At 47.6% G+C, this 27,992-nt stretch overlaps 1 protein-coding gene across 5 annotated transcripts in view; it reads left to right on the top strand.

The window, feature by feature from the left end:
* Positions 1 to 27,992, top strand: part of Traf4 (TNF receptor associated factor 4) — a 47,679-nt gene that overhangs the window by 17,438 nt on the left and 2,249 nt on the right. For 4 of the 5 annotated variants that reach the window (XM_031993873.2, XM_076371897.1, XM_031993871.2 and 1 more), the window contains exons 3-5: positions 10,332 to 10,484; positions 26,549 to 26,653; positions 27,263 to 27,424. In XM_031993873.2, coding sequence (XP_031849733.1) covers positions 10,455 to 10,484; positions 26,549 to 26,653; positions 27,263 to 27,424 — 297 coding nt within the window. In that variant the 5' untranslated portion in view covers positions 10,332 to 10,454. Of the gene's footprint in view, positions 1 to 9,930; positions 10,485 to 26,548; positions 26,654 to 27,262; positions 27,425 to 27,992 lie in introns of those variants that run through there. The other variant, XM_031993869.2, reaches the window with a different exon arrangement.

The raw sequence follows: 27,992 nt of genomic DNA, 5'->3' as shown, positions 1-27,992 counted from the left end.
TATCCTTAAGGCCGATTACACAATGCACGCGAGTACAGGGTGTCCCATTTGCGAGGAATTCCAGCGAACTCTTCCGAAACATCGGCAATTAGCCTGTTGCGCGTGGAACGTGCATTTGGAGACGAAACCAAAATTTGTCGAGGGAAGATTAGAATTTGGAAGAAAAGCAACGAGAAGCGAGTGGGGAGATTGCATTCGATTCATCGAAAGGGGATTGAATTTTTTGTCAGGAAATATGTGAGGTGGATTTGGGAACGAAACCAAAATTTCTCGAGGGATATTGAGTTTTCGATTGGAAAAGTGGAACGTTCGAATATAGGAACATCAAGGTTTCTTGATAGAAAATTGGAATTCATTCAATGGAATCAACGAAAGTGAAAAGTTTGCATTCGTGAATGAAATGAAAATTCATCGAATGGAGATTGAATTCATCGTCGGAAAACGAATGGAATGTTTGGAAACGAAACCAAAGTTTCTCAAAGTGAATGGAGTATTTTCCTCGGAGGGTGAATTCGTTTAAGAATCTTTTGAATTTTATCGTTCGCAGCGTTCGAAAATTTGTCTGAGAATCGTTCAACGACAGGGATTCGGATGGATCGAGCATCATTTCGTGTTGTTCCCGAGTATCCATGATCATTCGCGAGGAAAATAGAATTCCCCCGGATCTCGATTCCCTCGAATTCGCTCGGCGGAGCCATGAATTTCCATGAAGTTCCGCGTTCTGGTAATGAGGATCAAAGAGATACGTTCGCTTCGCCGGCGTCTTACGATCCCTTTTCCGTGATTACGTTTACATGAATATTAAACGGTGATGAATCGCCACGCTCCGTACCTAAGTAGAACGCGCGAGCGGCGTGTTTATTTTCATGCCGCGAAAAATATGATTACGATCGCCGACAAAGGGGCGAACGCGAATACGCGACGCCGGGCTATAAAAGTGCTCGGGGTCCGCGCCGTTTCGAGGAGCTCAATGAGCGAGCCCTCCCCGTCATTCTTTAACTTCGCGCGAACCGTCGTATTATACAAAACACCGGATCGCCCATCGAGTGACGGACACGTTACAAGCAAAAAACCCGCGGGAGACCGGATGTTAGACGCGATGCAGGCAGAAAATGAATCGATACGAGCGCGTAACGCTCGCGATTAATAAGCGCAACAAGTGTGGACGTATGAAAAAGAGTTGCCGGGCGAAACGAGCGTACGGATGAAGGAAAATTAACGTTTCAACCACCGGATGGCTCGAAACGATCCTCCTTTCACAGTTGTCGAGAAGCTAAGCTGCTTCTCTGAGAAATTATTACAACAATTGATTGAACGATAGAAAAACGGAGGTCTTAATGGATCGAGATCTAAACGAGCAGTGAAAATTAGTCATCGGTAATCGAGAGAAGATATCTGTCGCGATTGCAGTTCGGACTCTGAACAAGGATTGCGATAAGGGATCGATTCTATCTACTGCAGCTAACACCTGGACGAGTCACCACGCAAAGTTCAGAGTTCGAACGATAAAAAATCAGCCTTGCCGAGAGCGAATTAGTTTGCAGCTTATCTCTAATGAATCAAGACAAACAACAACCGATTACCCATCGTTATAATCTCTACGAGGAAACACGTAACAGTTTGCTCAGTGATCGTTAACTCTCTCGGCGAGAGTTTTTCATATTCAAAACCTTCACCGAGGAGCTCAATTATAGATCTTAATCTCTTATTCGAATAATTAAACGATTTGCCCGTGTTCCTGTTGTAGTTGCGAACACCCAATGTCCTCGATATGCAGAGAATTCGTCCTCAAAGCGCGAACGCTCGTTCGTTTACGAAGGAGACACGAGCGACCGCAGAAGGAAAACATTCGGAGCACTCGAATTCGTGATTAGAATGCCCCGTCGGCCGGAGAAACGAGTTTTCCGTAACCTCGACGAGGGGAATCGCGGTTCGGGCAATTTGTCGGGAATTTACTCGGCGGCTGGTCCCGGTTTCGTGTTAATTGCGCGCCGGCTCGGCTGGAATGCATAGACGAACGAGCCTGCGACAAACTCGAAACCTTCCTCGACATCGCCGCAGATTTACGGCCGATCGGAGCGTGGGAGAAACAGGGAAAAACGGGGGAGAGCGAGGTATTTCGCGAACGATTCCTTGTAAAATACACGCGCCGCCAGGAAAGGTTGAGTTTCGTAACGACTCTCTCGCGCAGGCCACAACGCGATCGCGCCGCCTCTCTCGAAACCCGTCGCGCTAATAGCTTCCGACTTCCGGCCGCGTCCCGATCGACCGGCCCCGGCCATTGTTGTCGTGAATTGGAACGACGGATTAATTAAATCCGCGCGGCGGCCGTCTGCGCCTCGCGGCGAGAGTCTGGCTTAGGGCTGATTGGAATATATTAACCCTTTACGGGCCAAGATTCTTTGAGACGTAGAAACCTTGAGGAGATCGAGCTAAATTATATATCGATTGGTTAATGAAATAGAAAAAGGCGACTTGGTGTTTTAAATACAAAGGTTTCATCTTCCGAAATGTCGAGACTCGGAGAAAGGTTAATCCTTTAGAGATCGATGATTTGGTGAGTCAGTGGGGATAGTAATAATAATCATTTGGTAGATCACCTGGCTTGATAGAATATTATTTAACGCTAGAACTACCGAGCATTTCATACGATTAGGTCAGAAAGTCCTTTTATAGCTTCTGAATACGTTGTACGACAATTTCAGCAGGCGGAACATTAATTTTCTCAATTTTTCTTGTTGGACTTAACCACATTGGCTTCTAAGCGACCCGTATATACACGCGGTGTACTTATTAAGAATTGAAATTCGATTGAGCCTCGGAGGGTCGACAAGCGAACTCGTTTAAATTCGCGACGCGGCCTTCGATCCGTTTCCATTCATCCCCAATTAGCCCGATTGAATTTTCTCGACAAATGGGCTTAAACGAACTTAAGTACTTTGTTCGGTAGCGACGGAGGTTAAACGGGTACTCGCGAGGGAGGGCAAGGAACAATCGTCCGTTAATCCCAGTTGAATCGGAACACGACGGAACACTGCCTCCGCAATTAACATTACACATTTCATTAACGTTAAGCTCTCATTCAACGTCTCTACGTTTTTACACAGCAGTGGAACACCTACTATTAATATTTGATTAACATTCCGTTAAACAATATTAACACGAACTGCCGTACCAGTCAAAATGATCATTTTCAATTCTTTGTTTTCGCAATTGCTAATATCTTAGAAGCACCGAATATTCGAAATGATCTTGAAAACAAGAAGAAGAATATATCGAAAATAATCTATTGTTACAATCGAAGCAACACATATTACAGTGTTAACTTCCTGGTACCTATTGTACAACGCCAAGCGCAGTTCACTTCCTCGAAGAAATTCAGGATGAATTTCAAATACGGGATTAGAAACCTGTTTTACCGATAGTTAGTACTAACAACTCCATTCTGCGCGTTTCCTACATACAAACTTGAACTGCGACGCGCAACCGACTGCAAGGTACTTTTAATTGGAGCACAATTTAAATCCGAAAGGCTCGTATAGACCGAGCAGTAAAACTGTTCTGAACCATTTCTTGGGGTTAGTGTTAAATAAATAAACAGAAAACATACATTCAACTAATTTAGATTCAACTAACAACAAAGTCTTAACAAAACCAATTAAAACAAACCACCCTGAGCCATACACCGAAAACAATCTATTGCCCCGTGAAGCAACGCGATGCAACATCGAACAAATATTAACCCTTTGAACTCTGTAGGCTCCGATATTGCACCAATTCTAGTATTAAATATTTTAATGAATTTTAAGAGAACTACCTTAAGATTATTAGATCTTCCAAATATAGAAAGTTTGTATTGAGAAGAGAGTTAAAGGTCTAGGAAATGTTATAACATTGTTAAAATTGATAGGAGTTACTGACATATCACAAAACTATGTGGAATGCTAAGGGTTAAAAGCTTAATATTCAATTCTACACTGCGATCCGAAAAGTCCCAAGTGTTTAAATGCTGTGCCCGCGTAACCATACATCCAGGACCATCAGATTACCCCCACCTTCGGTGGGGAAGGGGAGCAGATGTGCGCGTGGCGCAGGAAGTTTAGTTTCATGCGAGGAGCAGCTGACCGACGCGGGCATTCCTTTCCGAGTAGAATCGAGGATGGTCTCGGTGGTTGGCTCCGAAAAGGGGGATGATGATTGCTGAGCCCCGAGCCGTGCTCGGTTCAGCCTAGATACACCCACATGTTAGGTCGGAGGCACGGAAACGATGGAGAAGAGGGGGCCCCATAGGGCCCCTTTCAAGAACATCCCATTAAAGTGCTGAGGGCACATTCATTTCCTCCCTTCCACGCTTTCATTTCACGTTACACCGGATATTTATCGAGCGCGGAACGTATAATGTTTTATTTCCTGGCGAGAATGGAGCTTTATGTTCCCGATATTACAGGTTCTCGCCGCGGTTTCTTCTGGCGTCGTTCGTCGCGTTTATTCGTTCCCTCGGCCGACGATCGTCGATTTTCCACGTCGTACCCATCTGTCGCGGGCCGCGACACTCTCGTTCGCCGATTATTCCCGGGGCAATGAATTTCGCGGCGAGAACGACCGGCTCGCTTACATAATCGTTCAATTAAACTTTATACGACTGCTTTCCGTGAATTGCGGTGCGCCTCGCCGACCGGCGGCCCGATTTCACCGGTTTCTTTCGATCCCGGCGCTAGTTTCACTTCAAGGGTATAGACGTTGCCACTGAGGAAACGCGGAGTCGGGTGTACAGGGTGGAAAGAAACGTTTGGAGTTGCTTGTCGCAGGTGAATTCTATTCCTTCGATTCGATAGAGACCATAAGCTACTGCGAAATTCACTTTAACCTTGGAAAAAGGGTTGCAATTTGTTATTTCTGGTACTCCACCATGAACGTAAATAGTTCCAATTAATTCATTTCCCCGTGAATTGCCGTCGAAATTCGCGTGGGAGAGTAAAATGCTTTCTCACACTTAACAATGTAGATCACGTTTCTTCAGGGAGTCCTACGACTGCCCCGACTAATCGACATTCGTGTGTCACACAAGGACACTGACTCTTTCCACATTGTACAAGATAGTTTCCATTATCTCCCCGGTTGTTTGTACCACGTGGTGTTCGGTAGAGTTCCCCGCGAGGTCCCCTAAGCAGCGAAGAGTTGACTAATGAAGAGCCGACGTGTTTAAAGGGGTGGTTTTTCTAAGGACGCTCGAAACGGCCCATCGGGGACTCGGAACGCGAAACAGGAGTTCGAGCATGAGAACGAGGTGCCGGAGAAGGTGGCAGCGGCGGCGGAGGAGTAGGAGGAGGCAGAAAAGCTGACGGTCAGATTGTGAGCAAGGGAGGAGGGTTGCAGCTGCTGTGACAGCTGCAGACTTCCCAATATTACGTCCCGGCCGCGCCTATCCTCCGAATGCTGGTCCCTGCCGTCGCCTTTCCAGGTGCTCCTCGCACCGGCGCCCCGAAAAATCCTCCTTTGTTCCCTCGCAGAGCATCTCGCCGCGTCAGCGATCGATCCGGCCTGAATTTCATCGATTCCCCTTCGTGGATCGCGTTCGTTTCCCTCTCGCGGGCAGCCCGCAGCTCCGAACGAACGCTGAATACAGATCGAAAGCCGCGTACTCGGCGAGAAACGGTTCACCAACTGTTTTCTAATGCCTCGACGAGCTGGACGTGACCCGTCTATGACGGTGCCCGCGCTGTTTCGAGAAGCCCGTCGTTTGTTCGCCACGTGCGCGGCAGAAAATCGCGGGACGTGTCTGGAATTGCACGTCGATCGCCAACGGTCGACGGTCACTCGTGATTCGATAGAATTTTTCGTTTCGTGCCGTGGAATATTACGTTACTGCATTATCGGTGGTTAAAAGTCTCCATTGCGTGTTTGCGAACCGTGGTAAGAGGAGTATGCGAAGTATGGCACAGTGGAATTCAGAAATTTCACTCGCATAGTGCGGAAATCCCACGAAAGTCGGCGTGTTTATTCTAAACAGGACCGTGACGGAGCTGATGCTAATAAGAACCGGTGTCGGAGTCGATTTTCATGAAATATGAAAAGCAATTCGTAAATCGTTCGCAGTCCACGAGCAAAAACAACGGGGGACACTGAACGACCGACGGAAACCGGTATCCGGGGCCTATGAAAAAACCGTCGGGCCCGGTTGATTTCATTCCGATCACACTCGGATCCTATTCTGGTCCGCGGCGCGCAGCCTTGCGGCGAAAAAAAGCGAGCCGGTGCGGCACAATTATTGCGTAACCGTCAACTTATTCAGGTCGGTCGCTCGACCTTTCCCCAGTGTGCTACCTGTGCCGGATGCAAAACTGGACTGAACGTCGGGTGAACGCGTGCCCGTGTTACGCGGAGAACGTGGCCGCTCGAGAAAACGCGACAAACAGCAGCCGGATATCCTGGAGGAAGTCGCCGAATCGTCTTCGATCGGTATTGCCCGGGGAAACAATGAAATCATGGCGAACAGCGAGGTTGTACCGCTGGTAGCTAGCGATTTAGCCGCTGTAGGCGTGTCAGGGGTGCGACACATCGAATTACTGTTCGTCTGATTATTTTCCGACCCTCCGTCGAGGTCATGGTGTTCCCATTCGAAGCGGGTAATTCGAACAGGGGAGCTTTGATGAGAGGGTCGAGTTCTTGCGGTTCTGTTCCCCATTAGCGGGGGTGCGCGACGTGCCGGCGCATACGGCACCGATAAACCGTGACTAAGGGACACGTTTGGAAATCGGAGAAACTGGTTATTAAGGAGATCGTATCCCTTGACACGAGAAACGTTACGCACCAATTACATTAGCGTGCGATACACTGTTGTGGAAGTGGGCTGAATTCTGCTGCCGGGGAACGAGGCTCGAGCGCAGATGCAATTGTTTGCCCTCTTTCACGGCGTGCTGGCGCAATACTGTTACCAGCGAAGATGGCGGACCGCCATGCATCGATTTCGATGAAATTCGCTTGGAATATTAGTTCCTTCTGATATGCAGAGATCCTTTGTCGGTTAAAGCAACGCACTTCGCTGTGAGCAGCACGGTTGACCGTCTAAATCGCTGTCCGTCGATGTCCTCGAACAGCCGAACATATGAAACGATCGTTTCTCATTGAAAACTCGGTTCCCTTAGTGTAGCACAATGCTCGAGGTGGCATCTCCGGGGACGTTTCCAAATTCAAAAGCAAAATCCGTGACAAGGCACAGTTCGAAAGGGGAAGATCACGGAGAGCTCGGCCAGAAGGGAAGAGATTTGGATCTAGAGGGCGAAGAGGGGAGAGACACACCTGCCGAGCGAATAAAAAGGGTCGGGAAGGTACGCGATCATGAATATCAACTCTGTGAAATTACAGTACGTCTCCGGGGAAATTAATGCGACAACCTGACGGGCGCACCTGTTGCGGTGTTTAAACAAACAAAAAAGAGTCCGGGCGTGCGTTCGCGAACACGAAATCGTTGCACCTTTGTCCGGAGGCTTATCCTTGCAACGAGTTCTAGGTACTTGAGCGAATAATCTGACCGGGGAAACTGTTGAACAGCGAGCAAAGTGTTCGGGACAATGCATACCGTTTACGGATCGTATAAAACAATCCGATTTATGGTTCTAAATCGCCGGTCATTGCGGCGGGTACAGAGTATCCCTGACATAACACATAATAACACCAATCATCCCGACAACCGTTACGGTCGTTCGGCGAATTTCATTGTTGCCCCGAGTGCGCCACAATTTCGCCCTGTTACGGGGGCTGGGCGCGGAATATTCGCAAGAACATATGTCAACCTAATTAACGTCGGCGATTCGATGGTTACGCGGCCTGAATTCGACGAAACCTGCCCCCGACCAGGCCGATGAAATTTAGAACAGACACACCCCGCCCCGAGAGGGGACAATGGCTGGTTTATCCGAAGGGGTGGAAGAGCCTCGGCCATTCGAATGGAACAGACGAAACGGGAACAGATGGTGTGAATTCCGGACCATGCGGGCTCGACGAATGAAACATTCAAATGGCCCCGCGAAGAGGCTTCACCTTCGACTCCATGAATAACACGGTCTCAAAGGGTGAAGTCACTGTTCGGAACTGCGGCCATCCTGCGGTCTCTTAGCGCCGCAGAGACTGACTAACAGTTGAGGAATGTGTAATGATCACATTAGCGATAAAGAATGAATTATCAGAGAAACTCATCCGTACGTCCTGGATAATTTTGCTTGGGTAGCCTGGACTTATTGTTGACCGGTTCGCATCGGGGTCTGCTTCTTCGAGTGGTTACGATACAATGCCTAATGAGAGGCTGTTTCGCCAGCGCGTCAAGAGTATCTTGGAATCTGCCAAGAATTCTGCTTCTCACAATGAACTTGAAGGTCGCGGCGCATAACTGCACGCCGCTGTGACGTCGCAGTTACAACTGGTAGTACGATTACGTCTCCCCTTTCGTGTCGCCTATTTTACATAGGATCAGCTCGTTACATTCGAAAATCGTCGGACAGCGTGGACAACTTTTGAGACGTCTCGTTTCCCGAGCGTCTTCTCGTGACATCTCTCACAGAGATCGAAGGCGGAGACTTCGCGGATGTTCCTTGTTAGAACGCCGATACCGGTTCGGCGTAGCCTGGCCAGAAGGCTCGATCGGCCAGGTTTTCTGGGTGGGGGGAAGGTCGAAGAAGGCCGCAGCTGGCTAGATCCTGTCCGCGTACGTACAGCTGAACACCGCTGAATGTAAGGAACATGCCTCGCCGGTCGGGCCTGTACAATGTCGTTTTGCTCCCCACCACGAGCCTGCAGTTGGCAACACGAGCGTGTCTTTGCCGATCACGCGTACCCGTCGACCGGTCAAATTCTTTGTCTCGGAAAGGGTGCCAGTAAAAGTATACCTACCGCCTTTGATACGCCACCGCTTCCGCTACCTGCGTCGATCAGTCCTCTGATTGTCCTGATTAGCAACTAGGTACCCTGCCCTCGTGACCCTAGGTAATCGTCAAATTTCGTACACTGAGTCAATCATTCTATCAGCTCAATAATATTTAGAAACAATTAGATTTACCAATAATCAATCTATTATCTAGTGTCCTTTCTCAAGAGCCTTGATCACTCCATTTCCTTTGACGCAATCATTCCACGAGCTCAATAATATTTAGAAACAGTTACTAGATTTACCAATAATCCATCGTATCTAGCGTCCATTCTCAAGAACCTTGAAGCATTTCCTTTCAGTTAATCTTTTCATGAGCTCAATAATATTTACGATATTAGATTCACCAATAATCAATCCATCCAGTGTCCATCCTCGAGAACCTTAACCGCTTCGAACTTCACTCTGAAAAAGGACAATCGAAACTCCGTAATTTCTCAAACTAAAAAATAGTTTATCAATCATATTTAACTCCTCGAAAGTCGATACGTACGCTTTCCTGCTCGCCGTCCAGCGAACAACAATTCTCCGCGTCGATCCAATTGTTTTGTGGAACCTTAAACGATTTCTAAACCGCGAGCCGTGAAGTCAAGAGAGTCGCCCGTACTTGTGCCACATATCCGGTAATCTCTTTCACACGTTCCTTCATTCACTGTCTGCCCAAGTCTCGGTCCTCGTCCATCCTCGGTCCACCGTGGTCTCGCTCTCTTCCCTTCCTTCGTTCATCGCAGGAAGAGAGCCGCAGAAGCAACAAGACCGCGAACCCTCCGGCATCATCGTCGTCCACACTTAGACCCGATATCCTCGTCCCGTTCCTCAGCACCGATTCCTGATTCGTTCCGTCTCCGTCCCTCTCGTTCCACGTGTAACCCACCCCGTTGGCCATTTTCCTGCACTCGGTCCTCGTCGCGCGCACAGGTCGTAGCCTGTCGCCTTCCATCGAGCGCGACCAATCAGCGCGCTTGGTCCAGCGGGCACGAAGCGACCGTTCCGCCGCGAGAACCGACCGACCGGACTACGGGAACAGTCTGTCAGTAAACTCGGTGCCGTGCGTTTGGCTGGCGCGCGTCCGACCCGACGACCGTTTCCATGCGCGTGTTCCACGACACGGATATACACGCCAGCCGATCCCACGGGCTGCTCAACTGATATTCGCACGGCGGGCGAGTCGCAACCCGCGCCCAGTGAGCTCTCAGTATTCGCGAACGAATATACACTCTCCGTGGTTAAATCAGGATAGAAAACAAATGCTGACTTAATTGAATAACACCGGTCTCGTTGAACGCGATCGCGAGTGTCCGCAATTGAAACTGTTTTTCCCTCCCGTTGTTTGATCCCCGTTGTACGCGCGCACGCTTGTTTGCTCGGTGAACATTTTTACGAAGACAAGATGGTGCGTGGTCTGTCGCAGTGGACGAAAACCTTGAGCTTCCCCGCGAGGGTGTCCCCCCAGAGGCCTACCAAGGAGTCGAAGGGGTTTCATGTGAGCCCTAGCGCTAGCCCTACGTCGCCACCCAGCCCGATCAACGACAACATGGACAAGGCGCCGATTATTACCGATGAGGTTAGAAATCTTTCTTTTTTATTTTTATTCTCTTTGCGCGTTTGTTTAAACGTAGCGTTGTATTGTTATTTGTTTGTTTGTTTATTTGATTGATTGCGGGGGAAGTTTGAGACGGTTTGATTGACGGTGATACGTGACGCGCGTCGTCTAGGTACTTCGAGGTTCGTGGCGTGTTTAGAAAAGGGATTCGAGTACCTACGTCTTCGTCGCTATGCAAACGATCCGGGTTTGGCATTTCAATGTGCACGCGGAGCATTCCACGAATACACTGGATCGGAGTCTCGAGTTTATCGTGCGTGTTTCAGATAACGGTCTGTTGCTATACGCTTGAACCAGCTACGGTTAATCGCCGGCTGTGCGTTTCGGTTCCACGCGTCTGTGTGTACGTTTCTGTACGCATCCCCCCTCCCCCTGCGCCACTGTGTTTACTTTCACATTACCGATTGTTGTGTCTCGATGGGGGAAAAAAAAACAAAGCACTGACCCGCGATTCACCTGGATTAATTGATAGATCGAACTGAATGGAAACCGTAAATTTACGTTTCCGATTTCACGGTAAAAAGCGACTGAGTCACCTCTCAAGCGTTTCAGAAAAATCTCGAATAATTTCCTACGAGAAATGTCAGTGATGCAAATCGTGAATGGGTTGTTTCAATGACGCGCGGCCACTTGTCACGTTTACCATTTAAACTACCGTTGAAAAATCCGACTCGAAAAGAGTATCGATCGTTCGACCGGATCGTAGCCGCAGATTCCGTCCGTTGTACATACGTTCAACTTCATGACTTCCCCCGGCGGAGCGTTGTAACATAATCTTCATGCGAATAAAGGGAAACCGCAGAATGGGGGAAATCTATTATTGGACAAAACGGAAACGGGGGGTTACGTTTCGATATCGTTTACAACAGGACCATTCACGAGTCTATCGCGAGCGTAGAGCGTTGTTGGCACGGATCACACACTCGAGGAGACCGCCCTTGTCGAGTTCCATTCCATATTGCCTCTTATCGAGGTAAATAACGCGGTGCGCGCACCGCGAGGCTATCGAACCGTGAGCACTCTTCTGACTGACAGCACAAAACATTCTATAAATCTTTGAACGCCGAGAGGGGAGGGTCCGTGGTGTACGCTCCTCTTCGGTGGCATTCGTATACAATGTGTCCTAACGGCTAAACGGTTTCTTTGTCCGCGCACCACGGCGCGCTTCTTTTGTACCATTGCGCCACATACGTACACTTTCTAAGAATTCTTTCCCCGACGCTGTTACCGAGTTCCGTCTCGTCGAAAGCTCGCAAAAATTTTACTCCCCGTCCCGTTGCGTAATAACGTACCGGCGTCTTTCCATGTATCTCTCGTCCAGAGAAAAAAGAACGCCATAGAAAAAGTCACGTTACCATGGTTACCAGACGAGATGGGTCCAGATGTTCCGACCAGACCACGGATAAATTCAGGCCATTCAGGCTCCCTTGTTTCTCGAGGAAGCTGCTTCTAATCGCGACCGTCTAACAAGTTTCAGTTGTTCTGTTATTGATAATCACGCTTCGGTAATTATTGTGGACCACGGATTAACACGTCCCGTAGGGGAAACATTTATGGTACCAGTTCTTGTAAGGGAATATTTTTTGAGACATGTGTCGAAGAATAGAGAAACAAGAGAAACGTAAAGAAATATGGAAATGTCTGAAAAGTCAGCGAAAGCTTGAATGTAAGTCAATCTCTCAATTAATAGATCAGTGCACTTCGACGTCGACAGCTTGGCGGAATGGAATGTTCATATTTGGAATTCCAAGTTGCAAACGAATGATTCAATTACTCGAATGTTTAAAGGTTAGAAAATAATGGTATAACAATCCCGCTTAACTCTACACTTACGAAGATTCTTCGAAATGTACAAAACCTTCCAGAGATGAAGATAAATTATATATCAATTGCTTAATTAATAGAGAAAAGGGAAACTACGTGCTAACCTCTTGCTTCGAGTAATTAAATCGTTCGTCTACGACTTTTTCCAAGCATTGTATATCGACGTTTACAAATTTTATTTAAAATTCAGAATAACGTACCCACGACGAGTTGGAGTACTTTCTCCGTTAACGACGTTGACAGACGCTGCCCCTAGGTCGCGTGTTCCCGTGTGTCGAAATAAATCGAATTTATTCATAGGCTAATAGAAGGGTGCCACTCAACGATATCATCGTGGTTCCCCCTGCCTTATCGACCGTGCGTTTAGGGAATCGAGTTGATCTGTTTTTGCGGTCGGCTTAATCGTCGCGGGCCCCCTCGACGTCGCCGCGTCACGCCAACACACGTGCGCTGCGTTAACGACTCCCTTTATGCGAACGCCCTTAAAAGCGAGGGGATCGGAGAAGACAGAGGCCGGTGGTCGGCTGCGACAGCTTCTGCGGTGTTTGCTGGCGAACCCGGGGGGAGGATTCGTTTGTGTAAACACAGTGCCTCCGGGAAGATGACAATGGCGGCACGTGGCCCGATATGAAAGCGGCATCTCCCTGTTGCGACAATTCGCTTTACCGAAGGTATTTCACCGTGTTGAATGACTGCTTTCCAAAACAATAATTAAAGTCTGTTAGAAATGGTCGCAGTGGAGTTACTCATCGTGTATATAATCATTGGTCATAGTTGACCCTTTGCGCTGGGAAATTGTTTCGCTAGATATATTCCTGGTTTCCTAATGAAGTATCAATGATGTCATAATTAATATTAAAATAAATAATATAGAAATTAAAAGAGAACTATTGTTTCACGGAACAATGTTAAATGAACTTTATCGAAACTTTGAAATTTTACTGTATCAATTGTGAGTCGCCCCCCGAGTGCAAAGGGTCAAGAGGGAGCTGTCGGTAGACAGAAAGGTTCCCCTCCAATAGAAAAACGCCCTCCTTTTACTGAGAGCGTGCAGATATTTCTATACTTATACACGTGTATGGACCAGTTTGCGGTATTAGGAACGGTTGATGAACAAACCGGAGAAAGCTACGTCGCCTCGGCTTACCGATCGCGCTACAGGAGTGTACGTCAGAGATATCCGAAGATCGATATAAAATGCGCGATTTATTTAAATTCTTTGCGCACAGGTAGCGCGTTAAAGCGGTTACCGGCGGAGGGATGGTAGTGGGCGAAGAAGGGGCGTGACGGGCGGGGGGAGGTAACCGCGAGACACTTGTTCTCGTTAGCGTGTCGCGCGGGCAGAAACGGGGCCCGAAAGAGACGACCACTTTGGCCCGGACCCGATTTCCAACGGACGCGATCGCTCGTAACTTTTACTTAACGCGTCGAGGGCTCCGGCGCACGGTGAAATTGCCGGGGCGCAGAATCCCGCGATAATGGAGCAAAGTTTAACCCTCTCGTAACAGAAAACGGCGGATTCTCGCGGTTTAAAGGCGTTCGCCGGGTATATAAAATAAACCGTCGGCGGCTGGACGGGGCCCGGCGGCACGGGGGATGGGGGAGCGCGGCGGGGGCAAGAAAAGGACGCGACGAGGACTGGTCCAAAGGCGGGGAAAGGCGACGGCGGAAGCGTGGGAACCGAGCGTAACAGATGGCCTCGGCTGCTTCCGAACACGCTCGGCCTCCTTCGTGCACCTCCGTGGCGTCGGCTCTCCGCTTTCCGTTCTCGCGGACCATGTGTCGATGCAACTCGATTCCTCGCGAAAATTAGATTCGTTGATCCCTCGGTGGTCTAACCTCGATTAACGATACTCTTTCGCCGACCTACCGACGCCATGTTCCTCCATATACATCGGCAAATGGAACCGCACGGCGGAGACTGACGCGTGGAATCGGCGGAGTCATGCTTATTCGTGTTAACGATAATCGCTGGGAATTCAATTGAATTTTCTCTTTTAACGAGAAAAATCGCTGGTAGGATAAGGGGACACTACCGTTGTACGCGCGGAGGACAAGAGCTAAATGACACGGGGAATAGGGTTACATAATTGACTTACGGAACGGTACCGTTCGATTGAGACCGGAGAATAGGTTAAGAGGGTAACGACGCTAAACAAAAAGTGCAATAGGAGTTGCATGCGTGTTTGCGTTGGAAGCCTCGATCCGGTGCTTATCTTCCATCTGATTGAAACTTATTTTACATGAACGTTTGTGGGACTTGTGTACATCCACTTCGTTGTTAGTTTATAAACAATGTTTAGACATAGATATCCTTGGTATTTTGTAATCGAGATGAAGCGATATAGGAGAGTTTAGTTGAATTTTTCATTGAAACAATCAAGTTCTGATTTGTTATATTAAAATGATAGCTGCTTCGTTGAAATATTTTCAACGCGTGCCTCGACGCGCACAGACGAGCTTCACCGTGCAAGCTCAGCGCTTCAATCAGCCATGCACCGATAGGGTCTCAAGAAGCATCCCAGGCACACTTCAGCATGATTCATTTGAACGGTCGGCGTGGTTGGCGACAGCTTTTGGAACACGTTCGCCGACATCGATCGCCCTGCTACGTTGAAAGAGAGGCACGAAGCGAATTTAATTGCCATGCGCTAATGGATTCGTTGTTATGCTAGGCCTCAGCATTCCAATCGAAATATTTTTCCAATTTGACCGAGGCCGTTGACATTCCATCGAGCTTAATCACGCGATCGCTAATGTTCCGTGGAATCGCGGGATGACGGCGGTGCAGGAAATCGTCGCAGGAAGTGTCGCCGGTACATAATCTCGGGGAAATAGCACGCATACTCGCCGAGGACCGTTGTGTCACATCAGTTTCAGTTATCTGCTCTCTGCGGAAGTGGTTCTCAACCGAGCGCGGACGGCCCGTCCGATTTCGCGTGGAATATTCGAAAAGAAACGTTACCCGGCGAACTTTTATCCCGTCGTTTATATTATTTATCGCGTGCGTCACGCGAACGGCGCTGTACCACGTGCGCCGGCGATTTTCCGTGAAAGTGGGCCACGCTCAAAATGAAAATCGAATCGCGAACCGCCGACCGGATTCCTCCCTGTTTAGTCGCCGGCCAGATCGCGGCGTTTAACGGGAAAACTAGTATTACTTTTGTTCTTCGGTTTGCATTGCATCATTGAAATCAGCCGATTCGACTTAACTGTAATTAATAATTATATGATGCTGCGCGGCCGCCGCTAATGTTTGCCTAAAAGGCATCGTAAACTGGAGTGCTCGGACAGCTAAACGTCACGCGGAAATCTTGTCCCGGAGACATCGTTCGTTACCACAGAATAATATACAGAGGTCTGTCACGGTGTTCCCTCCGGATTTACATAATTCATGCCTAATGCGCGTGTAATTAAATCCGTAACGATAAAAGTAAGCGTGATTATAACCTGCCATTCTATAGAAATAACTTCATGGAATCTTGAACGCTGGAAATTTGCAATCCCGTCGCGAGCAACGGTCGGCGATATTTCCAATCAGTATCGCGGTGTTTACCAACACGCATAATCTGCTCGATCAGTAAATAAAACTGATAATTATATTTGGCTAGCAATATCATCGAACGTGATGATATAACTCACGCTCATCGTACCGCGGCACGTGACCACGCGCGAGCGCCGCGGAGTGGGGGCAAGTTGTTTCTTTAAGTCCGCTACACTTCGCGATTTAATTGCACGGTAATTTCGAAACGGTATCAGATTTTCGCGCGGTAGAGCCGCCAAACGAGACCTCCAGCGTGAACAAGAATAATTTTATCGTTCATATAGCCGGCAGATTTTTCGTCGATTCGCTAAACGTCCTTCGAAGTATCACCGATCCGGCGTCCCCGGCGCGAGTTAAGAGCCGCTACTTTTTCACTCGGCTGTTATTAAGCCACGGGCGTTAGTCACTTCTGACCCCGACTGAGGAATGCGAGATAACGCGGAATTCTTACGAGCGGCGCTCGGTAATTACCCGCGTGTTAATTTAAAAGTGGGCCCGGGATCCGTTCCCCTTCCCATGACGGAGGAGACCACCGCCACCGCCACCACCGCCTTCGCCGCGGCCGGAAGTCCTGCGGTGTTTGTTGTTCCTCCGCGCATTGTTCGCCTCCCCCCGCCGCCGCGCATTCCATCGTAATGAACTTCTCGTTCTGCTTGCCTTCAGAAATAGGTGGTGCACGACAGCGTAATCGCGATAGAAATTGCATTGTGCCCGGCACGGCGAACACCACCACTGCCGCCACCGACACTCTGCGGTTGCGCGTTCCTTTCCGGGTACTCGGAACATTCGTAAATCGGCGTTAACCTCCCGTGCCGGAGCTTTTTCTGCTTCTAGTACGGACAAGAAATCGCGAATCTTGTCTACTACAAAAAGTCCTCGCAGTAACAATCGTTGTCATTTTGTCGGAGAATGTCGGCCATTCTTATGAAATTGGTAGGCCTATTCGATTATCAAAGACCTGGTCTATAACCGAAGACTTCAACTCGATTCACGCTGAAAGTAGAACAATTTACACATTCCCCGATCTTTAACTTCGAACAAGAAACTTCGTGATACTAACTTCAACGCTAGAACTACCAAATCATCGTCAATCGCAGTCTTTGAATAGCTGGAACCTCAGCTCCTACAGAAACATTCGAGGAAGTGAATTCGACTGTTCGGTAGTTAGTGTTAACGATCTCGCTTCCGGATAGCTCTGCGCTAGATTGTTTATTTGCTCGTGAGACCGGGGCGAAGTCACGTTTCGTTGATGCGTCTGCTGCTTCTAGTAGCGTCGTTAAATACCGCTAATAGCGAGTCCAATTTTAGATCGGCGATAATAGATGTTATTAGTGGCGACTGTTATCGCGTCGCTTTATTTACGCAACGAGATCGGGACCAATCCCCGATATCCCTGCCATGGACACGTCCGCGGGGAGGATCGTCCGTTTGTTTTTCTGTATCCGAGAGATTGCCTGTAGGACAATAATTACGGGGCAATTTTTCGGCGTAATTATAGGAGATACGTCCGTCACGGATGATCCGCTCGGGCATCTTTGAAGTTCGTAGATTCCACGGGCTCGATAAGATAGGGCCGAGGCGTGCACCGCAGATAAAAGGCTATCGGTACGGTTTTTACTCGGGGAACGTATCGCGTCGAGGTTTCTCCGACAGCTGGAACGTGTTGCAGCGTGTCGCTACAACCCGGCGAAGAAGCTCGAAAATGTACCACTGTACACGAGTAGTCGGCGATTAGAACCAGCCGCCTTTTTATCGGACCGAAACAAGTTGCAGTGGCTTCGGGGGATGAAGACATCGAGCGCCGATGAATAAATAACTGCTCAATCGCCGTTCGGCGGGTTGGTTTTTCTCGTTTAATCCGTGAACTAGCTTCAGAGGAAGCGTCGCTTCCGCTACTACCGGCGTTTCCTTTATTTCATTAGAACTCACACCCATTCCAGCTGGATTTTAGGTGAACCTAGCGTGTACGGTGTTCTCGTATACCTGCTCCGATGCTCGGTTTATTTATAAATGCGAGGCTTTATTCGAAAAAATAGAAACAATTACAGTAGTCGCGGCGGCATCCCTCTGTAAACATGCTATGAACATGTAACGGAAGTTCTTAGAGATTAAAGGTTGCCCGGGATTTACGAGGAAATTATACCCGGCAACCCGTGTTTCCTTTAATGCAAGACTCTTCGGCGATTAATTACGCGTTTTTTCAGCCTCCGAAAAAAAGGAGCTTGCGATTCCTATTTCATGCGAAGCTACGCGGGTCACGGGCGGATTACTCGGAAATCGCTCAATGGCGTCCCACGACCGGTAATTTATGGGGTTCGAAGTCTCCTCGTTCTCCGCGTGTAGCCGGCACGAAGTTTTCTATTCGCACGCGATCCGAGTCCTGCGTTTCTCGGCCGAGTAACGCGAAATTCGAGGAGAACGCTGTGTTTACCCAATCAAGACTAACAAAACGAGAATACTCTAATCGCGAAGAAAAACGCGCAATTAACGCGTTGATCGCCGCGATGGTCAACGGCCGAAGTTTTCGAATCACTTGGAAGACAATAAGATCGAACGACTAAGGTCATTCTATGAATAATATCACACAAACTGATCAATCTGTCATACGAATGATACAATCTACTTTAACATTTTTACATACGCAACTATTTTTAACATCGTTCATCTTTCCTGTAACAGAACAACCCTCTCAAGATCCTCGTGGACGCGTCGGCCAACGAAAAGTCGAATCGGAAACCGGAGCCGTGTTATTCGAAATTCGAAATCTCGATCGCGAAACGGCCCACCGGGCGCAACGTTCCGAGGTATGGTAATTTTTTGGTCATCGACTTGTCAAGGTCGCGCGCGATTCGGGCGAGCGCGCGCGCCGACGAAAAAATTCGTCCGTTGGAGTTCCGAGGCGTGTAACCGTCTCGATCGTGCATCGCTAATGTCGCCGGGGAATTTTTCGAATGCCGGATCCTGTCGTCAGACTGCTTTCCGTTTCATTAAAATACTGCGGATACGTTTTTAACGCGGGGGTCACCGGTGACCGGCGCCCCGCTTATCGGCGACACTGTCAGGGGTCATCGCTCAACTGTTAACACTTTGAACCCACCTTTCTCGACGCCATTAATATTGTAACGAACCCCCTTCGCCACGCCGCGCCGAGTCGGACACGCGAGATAAAAATTTCAAAACAGAAATTTAATGAACACGATCATTATTCATTACGCGCAAGCTCGACCGAATCACCGCTTACACGTTATCGGCGTGTCCGATCTCGAAAGTAAATATGCAACGATCAGCTTGATTCTCCCGGGAATTATTAACAACAGGATAACGCCGCGTAATTAGCTTCCGTTTAATCAGTCCAAATTATACGAATATTTCGCTCGCGCGCGGCGGAGATTCTAATGAAAGTCATATTTTTCATGAAACCTCTTTCGAAGGTAACGGTATATAATGGCGTTCGAAAGTTCCCGGTCGTTTTTGGAATTTTTCTTACACAATGAAGCGAACTTTTCGTCATTATCGTGTATGAAGTACATATCGCATGAGTGGATACTGCAAAGGAATCAACGCCGTCTATTTATACATATTATCTAAGAAATAAATCATTCCACGTATTTAAGCGTCTCCAGGCACAGAGCGTTTAAAACAGAAAATAACGCTCGCCTTCTATTATAATGATAATTTAATGTACAGTATTTAACATATTAGTATTTTCTGGCCATACCCTTCGCATTAATTTGCACACCGATGTGGCGTGGACTCCATACCAAAAACGACCTGGCCGGGAACTTTCGAACGCCACTGTATATGCTTCATCTAAATTCAACATGAATCTTACATGTAAAATTCTTTATGTGTAAAGCCTCGCTTACTCTCGTACACGTCGGAGCAGCCCACCGCTCGGAACGTTTCTATCAAATTTCACGGCGGAATCAGATGTTTCTCGATTCGCCGTGGCAACGCACACGCCCGATGCTAGGCGACCCGCGAAAAATGGGTTAAGGCGAATCGCGAACGACCGTGCCGTTTAGGTGTGTCGGGTCTCGGGCTCCGAGTCCCTGGTTCGTTGCGGAGGCCTCTCTTGTGTTCGCCTAGATCAGAGAAATTCCAAGTGACACTACACAAACGCGGAGAGCATCGTCGCCGTCGTCCTCCGGCCGAATAAGTGGAACGTACGCGAAGATCGTGTCCGTTATTTCGCCGTGACGTCACGAGGACTTGTAACCGCTGTAACAGCACCGGAGAGCCGGCCAGCGTGTGATGTCAGCCTCGCTCGCGGTGCTCGACGCCGGTATTCTAATTCGGTGGGCCCAGCTTCCTTTCAGGAACGGACACCGTGCAGTCACACATCGAGCCATTCGTTGAACCCAAATCTTAGCGCACGCTTCGGGACATTCCTTTGCAAACGATCCGCTCGAATCGGTTTGTTTCCTGACAAGTATCGTTCGTTGCAGCGAACCTGGCGCATTCCTCTGAGTGGTCAGATTCGAAAATACACGCCTTCCTCGCGCGAATTTTCGGTTGCTAGATACGATTGGTCGAGATGCTCGCGTACTCCAATCGGGTTGCAACGAAGGGTGGGGAGAATCATTTCCGGACTCGCAATTGGGTTTCTCGGGGTGACTGTATCCGCCCTGTGACGTCACGAGTGCCAGGTTCCCAGCAACTGACGGTATTGTAGAGAGACTCGATGACTAGGCGTGAGGAATGATGATTGATCAAATGTGTTATTGTTTTCAACATTTCGCACTTAACAGGTTGTAAATGCTGCCTATAGCCGTTCAATGCTTGTGAATATTGGTGCAAATGACGGTAATGGCAGAACTTTCGTGATGATCTGTGTGCCATATTTTAGAGATCAACCACGTGATAGACTCTAATCAATCTTCTAACAACAAAGTGTGCACCAGGCTTTCTAATGATTCCATTATCTAAATCTGTATGTACTTTAGGATCAAGATCGTTCCATCTACTTTATCGTTTTGATAATCCGCCTATCAGGCTGCACAGAAACTATTGTAATCATCGACATGTTTAGGCTTCAGCTTATTATACCCCTCTTACTCTCTAATTGTTCGAAATTGCCGTTCGTTATCTTAGTTTCCCTTAGTACCAGACTTAAGAATCAGCTTCTAAAACCCCAATTCTTCAGACCCAACGTTTCCATAAAATAGTCACACTTTCGTCTCCGTTGTTAAATTAAATTGGTCTCCATTATTGATAATTTATTCAGAGGATCGAAGAATGCTAAGCGCGAGATGGAAAATCCTCGGACAAAGTGAAAAATAAAGGTAGCCTCGCGTGATCCACGGAATCTATCGAAACTGTTGCTCCGATCTCAGTCGTTTCGCTAAACTTTCGAACTTACGTAACAACGCTTTCGGTAATATGATTTTCCGTTGTTTGTACAGCTCTTCCATACCGCTGTCTGTGCCGGAGCGCGCGAGAAAGGGAGAGAAGGACAGAGGAAAAGAGAGAGAGAAAGCACACGGTTCTCGTTTCGACGGCATTACGGAACTTGCGCAAGGCGGGATCGTTGCCCCGGCGGACTGCTTAATTGGACGCTCTTTGTTTTAATTAATTCGTGGCCCCGTCCGTTCATCCAATTGTTCCGGCGCCCGTTTGAACTCTTCTACACTTGCTACACGAATTTACGGACACGCGTAACGGAACCGTTATTACCATAATTAAACGTAATCCGCGAAGTTCATTGTTTCAATTAGAAAAACGACGTTTACAAACTCGGCCGCCATGTTTACGCGCGACGAGCGACACCAATTCCGCTCACGGCGATTACCACGATCGCGGACCAACAAATGTCACCCTTTCCGGACGGATGCCGACATTTTGGCGAGATCGAACCTTCATACACGAAATGCTAAGTTAATTACAAACTACTTAATCGCTCGAATAGCAGGAGATCTGCTGAAGGTTTTATATACTTCAACGAATCCTTCCATTACTTTTTGAAATACTCAAAATCCTCAACAGAGAATGTTTACGCCATCGAATCCTGCTCGATGTCTCGAAAACACCGACGTTCGCCGTCAAAGGATTAAAGAATTCGATCATTCGTTCGCGGGCAAGAAAACACGGACGTGTCCTTGGCGAGCGGCAAATGTTTCCTGCTCCGATCGCGAGAGACGCGGGTAAAAGGATCCGTTTGTTCCCTTTACATTTCACGAGATTTGCATCGGGTCGCGGCGTGCGCGATCGGCCACCATTTTGGAAGAAAAAGTGGCCGCCGGGGGACGGCCGGGATCAAGAGCCGATCGCGACCAGTGCAAGTGTATTTTTTATTCGGCGACGGGATCGTTTCGTACCGTCTTTCCTCGCCCCTTTTATTCTCGTTTTTGTTTGACTCCTCTGTTCCGTTTGTCTTTCGTTTTTTCCCCCTTAATTTCATCCTCGCAATCTCGAAACTGAAGAGGTAGGTCTGTCTCTTCCATTCCCGGCGGTGTTTATATCTCGCCGGCACCGGCTGGGTTGCGTTAGGTTCCTCGACCTTGCCGGTCGTGCAGGTTTCAACTCGCAACGCGCCTCCAGACGTCCCCGTGTATACCGGGTGTACCTGTGTGGAAATACCTGACACGAAAGTGGACACTGGCCTCCTCGGGACGCGGCGCGGCGGTTCGCGAACGACGCCAACACCTCGCCGGCCTCTCCGATCGGATCTGCGGGATCGATTTGTCGATTCGCTTCCACGAATAAATCTCATCCGCTTGTATTTCAAAAATTTATTCACTGCGAAAGGGTTTCGAACGTTCGCGTGTACCGAAAGGATCGAATTTTTCAAGTTCCCGTTATTCCTTTGTAAACAGACTCTTGATTCATCTCTTACCGATTTTCATTGCTCCTCGAATGCTCCGTTGTATTATGAAAACGATTATTTATAAAGATTCCTATGAATCTCTTCCAGAATGTATTCCACCAGTGCAAATCGGAGGAAAGGAAGTCGAGAATTATTGGTGCAGGTCGCGTAACCGGTCGCGACTGCTCGCAGCTATTTTATATTCTGCATTGTTGTCTGCCATTCTAACCTTCCGAAGAATTGCTCTCCGATGCTTTCTCGCTTTTACTGTCAATAATTCTCTAATACGCAAGGAACCGCAGCGTTCCATCTGTCACTCATCCTTTCCCTAGCAAAGACAGAGTTGTTAACCCTTAACGGAGCAGTGCCATATTGACGTCACGGCGTCCAACGTCGCCATATTCGCGACGAAATTATTTTACCATTTTCATCACTGTTACTCTTGTATTATTTACAATCAATATATTAAGTATTTACTAGTTCATTTCTGTGAACTTTCCGCTTGTCTATGTTACAGTATTTCTCGGTGATAAGTAAACGCGAACTTCCGCTGTGTTAGAGGTTAATTATTTAGTACCACGATACTAGTTTTATTCGACACCGGTTACCTCGCGAGTTGCCATTATTTCCTTGTCATATGGAAGCCCTTGCTCATCGATGACTGCGCCAGTCGACGCGTTAAACTATAATCGGATCGAGTCGCGCCGCTGTGAATTCGTGAAGCGGGAAACCTGGAGCAGCTCGGGCCGCGAGGGGGTTAAAGCATCGGGAATCCACCGGAAATATTAATAGGGCGCAATAACGCTTCCCCGAGCGCGCGGCGCGACGCAACGCGTTAAATATATTCCCGTTTTCGCCTCCCGCGTGGCCGGTTTCTCGGTACGGGGCGCTTCCCTGCATCAGGGTTATTATTGACCTCGCTATTTCCGAAAACCGTCACGGAGTGGCGGCGGCGGTCGGCCGCGTTCTTCCTGGAACCGGGAGCGAGCGGGCGGCATGAAAATTCTAAAAGGATCGGAATGCAGCCACCGACGTTCCACGCGGGCTCCACCTTCCCCGCGGGATGTGCACAGATCTCAACCGTTGATTGGGGAAATCGATTAACAGTGAAACTACCGAGCAGTAGAACCGCTTCGGGACTCTAAGAATGCGTCTATTGAGAAATTACGAGTGATTTGTGAATCACTCTGCGCGTTAGCGACTCGATTTCCTTAGTAATTTCCTGGAGAATTACCTTTTCAATCATTGTAAACAAAGAAACCAGGAACGGGTAATTTCGATCTACTTGCCAGTTCTAGTGTTAAATTTACGAAAGTATCTTTGTCATGTTGGAAATGGCGGAATAGTTCACTCGATTTCTCTTCAGAAACGAAATGGTACTTATTATGTGTATTATTACTAAGTCGAATGAGTAACCAGGGCGACCTTAAAATTAGGAAAATAATTGGACACGACGACCCGTTCATCGTTGAATCTGTCTTGGATCGCGATACACTTCGAAATACGTTTCCATATGTAAACCGAGGCTAGAATCTCGAAGGAATTCGAGCAACGCGGATTCCAGGTACCGTTTTCCGACTTATTCCCATTGGAACGAATTGCTCAGCTATTCGATAATTGGCTGCCGGACCACCCAGAAAAAAGACTGAGAAACATAGCTCTCTACAATAGGAATGTTAGTATATCTGCAGAAGTTTAATAAGAAATTCGATAACTTGTATGAAACACTGACACAAATACTCCAATTTAGGAACCTCAAAAGATAAACATGAAGCTCGACGAAAACCCTATGAAATTCCGAATTTCTAACCCCCATTTTCGTAAAACGACGCCACTTCGTTAACGACATCGAGCCACTGATAAAGTTCACTGGGTCTAGTTCACGCGTACCGAACTTTCTCCGAAAGCGAGCGACATGGAAGCGGAACACGCGATTCGTAACGCAGTAATCGGTTATCTAATCCCTTATTACCGTCGGCGATCCCTGATAATCCCCGGAGTCACGAAGGATACATTTCCCTGAAACCCCTGAGTCACCTCCAGTGCGACACTCGACAAACATCACACTCAATAACCATATAAAAGATAATCTTCCGACACTGTACATTTCTCGTAAACGATCTGTCGATGAAAGTCTAATCTTCGTGCAACTCCGATTTCTTGGTAGCCAGTGTGATCCATGGTAACCAGAAAAATTGAATCAGAGTTGACCGAGGAAAGGGTTAACCCCTTGCTGTATGATTTCCTTCTCAACTGTGATAGGTACAACCACTTCACCATTGAACATTTAGTGGAAAAAGAGGAAAATCGTAGGGATATTCTGTGCCCATTGCTCTAAAATATAGTAATTAATAATAGGAATATTTAATTAGAATTCAAAAGAATCGAGTAACGTTTACATTATACTAGATTGTATTTGGAATTTTCACGAATCTGACACGATATTACAAGGCAACGGGTTAACCATTATTACATTGCTCATGTATCAAATCAAAGAAACTGTTGTGCTATCAATGTATTATCTCCAAATGAAATTTGCTCAAAGTAGAATAGACAATTTTGCAGTACTTCTTCGAAATTGCCGATGGTAAAATGTTACGCGAGCTCGGTACAGAAAGTAAACACTACGTCAGGGGGTTAATAATATTCCGTGGCTCGGTACAGAAATAGAAGACCAAACGCGGCGAAAATAGGGGAATATAATGGATAGTCCAGAAGAAGGTGTATCTGTACAATTTGAAAAAGGACTCGTGAAACTCGATCGGCCGCGTGTGGGAAAACTGAATGTATTTTCGTGCGGCGAGCCTCCTATGCGGGTTGTTGGGAGGTACTCAAATAATTCTCGCCGCTTCTGAAGGGAGGAACAGACGTATGGACCGACCGGTACCAACTATTCGCCGGGAGTCTGTCTGCGAGACACGAATATTCGTTGCCGGCTAGACAAGGGCGGCATGCGGGTCGACCGGGCAAGAATGATTGGAGCATAGCAACCGGTACCAGACGCGCATCGGAGAAAATGAATTACCATATTTTACGGTGCCTTGGAATGCCAAACGAGTTGTTTATTGGGCATGAGTCTCGGCGCGGGGCTATGTCGCGGACATAGTCGACCGGCAACGACTACCTGTTACCCAATTAATCGCTGCCCACGTTCGATGGGGTCCAGTTCTCCGGCTCTGAGGATCGCTCGCGTCGGAGGACAATAGTTCCTCGACGCGTCGTCCACGGACCGGCGAAAAATTTTCACGGTTACGTGCGATTCGATCGCTAGTTTCTCTCGTAAATTAAGTGTATTCGACGCGGCGCGAGAAACTGTTTCTGCTGTTGAAAACCGCTGTTCGCGGACTGACCCTGAAAAACCTCTCTTTCAGCACTTAAACTTAGAGGTAGTATTATCGTTGGATTCGGAGAGTTTTCATTAGATTTTTTAGTTGCTACTCGTACTGTTTGCTAGCGACGAGATCTGCGACACGAAGACTGAAGGAAAGTTCAGTTTTTAGGAGGTTGAACGGTTCGACGTTCAAATTGGGAAGAATTCAATTTCAAGTTGATATCTCCGGTTTTAATCGGACGTACCTTTTTAATGGCGATATTAATGTAGCTCATATAAAACTGACTCGTTGAAAGATGGTATTAAACGTTTAAGTTAAAATTTCTTATTTTCAAATGTCGAGGAAAAAGAATGCCCAGAGAATTTGCGGAATTTCGAATAACAGAGAGGACCGAGTCAGTCATTTGAACTCGTGACTGGCTCGGTTACCGATAGCAACCGGTCGATCGCGATAAACGCGCCGTTTTTCGTCTGGGAAAAGCTCGTTGCGATAACGATCTCGTGTTCTTTGTGCGTTACAGAATTTCCAGGACTTGGAAGCTGAAAAGGCAATAATGGGCTCCATTGTGTATTGCATCCATCACAAGGACGGGTGCAAGTGGTCGGACGAACTTAGAAAGTTGAAGGTGAGTCCCCCGCGTCTCTGATTTTCCTTGTATCCTCTTTCCCACCGGAATGAATGCGCACGGCAATTAAACGCATCGTTCGGGACAATTAGAGGATAGGAGACACCGTGTTCCAACGTCGGACGGTCGGAAGGAGACCGTCAGTCAGGATAAAAGCGAAATAAATTGGAATTCGATAAAATTGTACTACCATACGAGTTCAATAGAAATTATTATTCAATTCATTATTTTATATTTCACCGAGTTCAACTTGAATTGAAACATTAGTGCATCAAAATTATTTTCGGCTAACAAAGGACTTCTGAGAGCAAAGGTTAATTAGTTTCATAGATCCTCTCGAATTTCATTAACAGACTTACGGAACGTATTATATTGAACTTTTTCAATATTATTTAGTAATAGTTTAAGTCAATTTTCATTCTTGCAGTTATACGAATACGCATTGCTCTAGTTTTGAAGCTACAATTTTCGAAGTTTGTATGAATAAACACAGTTTCCTAGGAACAATAGAATCAAGTGTATAAACGTCCGTAAATCTACTGTCAAATGTTCCTTAACACTCGTTGAAGCGTGTTGAATGTATTGTAACGATTTCGTTGATCTGTTTAGGCTCACCTGAATACCTGCAAGCACGATGCGGTGCCCTGCAGCAACAAGTGCGGCGCAATGATCCCGCGCGTACTCATGGAGGACCATTTGAAGTACACTTGTGCTCAGCGGCGAGCACGCTGCGACTTCTGTGCCAAAGAATTCACCGGTCACACGCTCGAGGTAACTGCTCCCGCATTAATTAGAGAACCACGATCGGGTGCCAGGCCGTTAACTGTACACAACCAACCGGGGAACAGAAACAAAGAGGAGGCGCGCGCGGAACGAAAGGAAATTTCTTGAATATTTTTACGGGCCCGCCGGCCGTTGCAACGGCCCGCCGAAGTTTTTCACGGATGGCAGCCTCGTCGGACTCCGAATGGCCCGAGGCATAGTCCTTGACCTCCTCTTTTCGTGAACGTCTTGAAATATCTTCGAGCCGAATCAGTCAATGCTGACTTCAAACGCCGGCTAGCAACATCGTCGGAGTTGTCATAACTGCTCGTTGAAGTCTGCGTTTGAGGGACTTCCTTGAGAAGTCACCTTTGATGATGAATGCTCCGAAGGTGGTCTCAGTGTGCTAGCACTTGAACGATCCCGTGTCGGGCTACTTAAACTGCTAGGTGTTGCCACATCTGTTTCCTAATTTATATTCAGCTCTGAGTGAGGTATCGTATTATTTGAACGAGTACCTTTTTTAAATGGATTACTCGTTCCGAGTTTCTAGACTGAGGTAGATCTTGAAGATTTT

Source organism: Nomia melanderi, chromosome 11 (genome assembly GCF_051020985.1).
Source record: "Nomia melanderi isolate GNS246 chromosome 11, iyNomMela1, whole genome shotgun sequence".
Lineage (NCBI taxonomy): Eukaryota > Metazoa > Arthropoda > Insecta > Hymenoptera > Halictidae > Nomia > Nomia melanderi.
The sequence above is the reverse complement of the archived record's forward strand: the minus strand, read 5'-3'. Positions and strand labels throughout refer to the sequence as shown.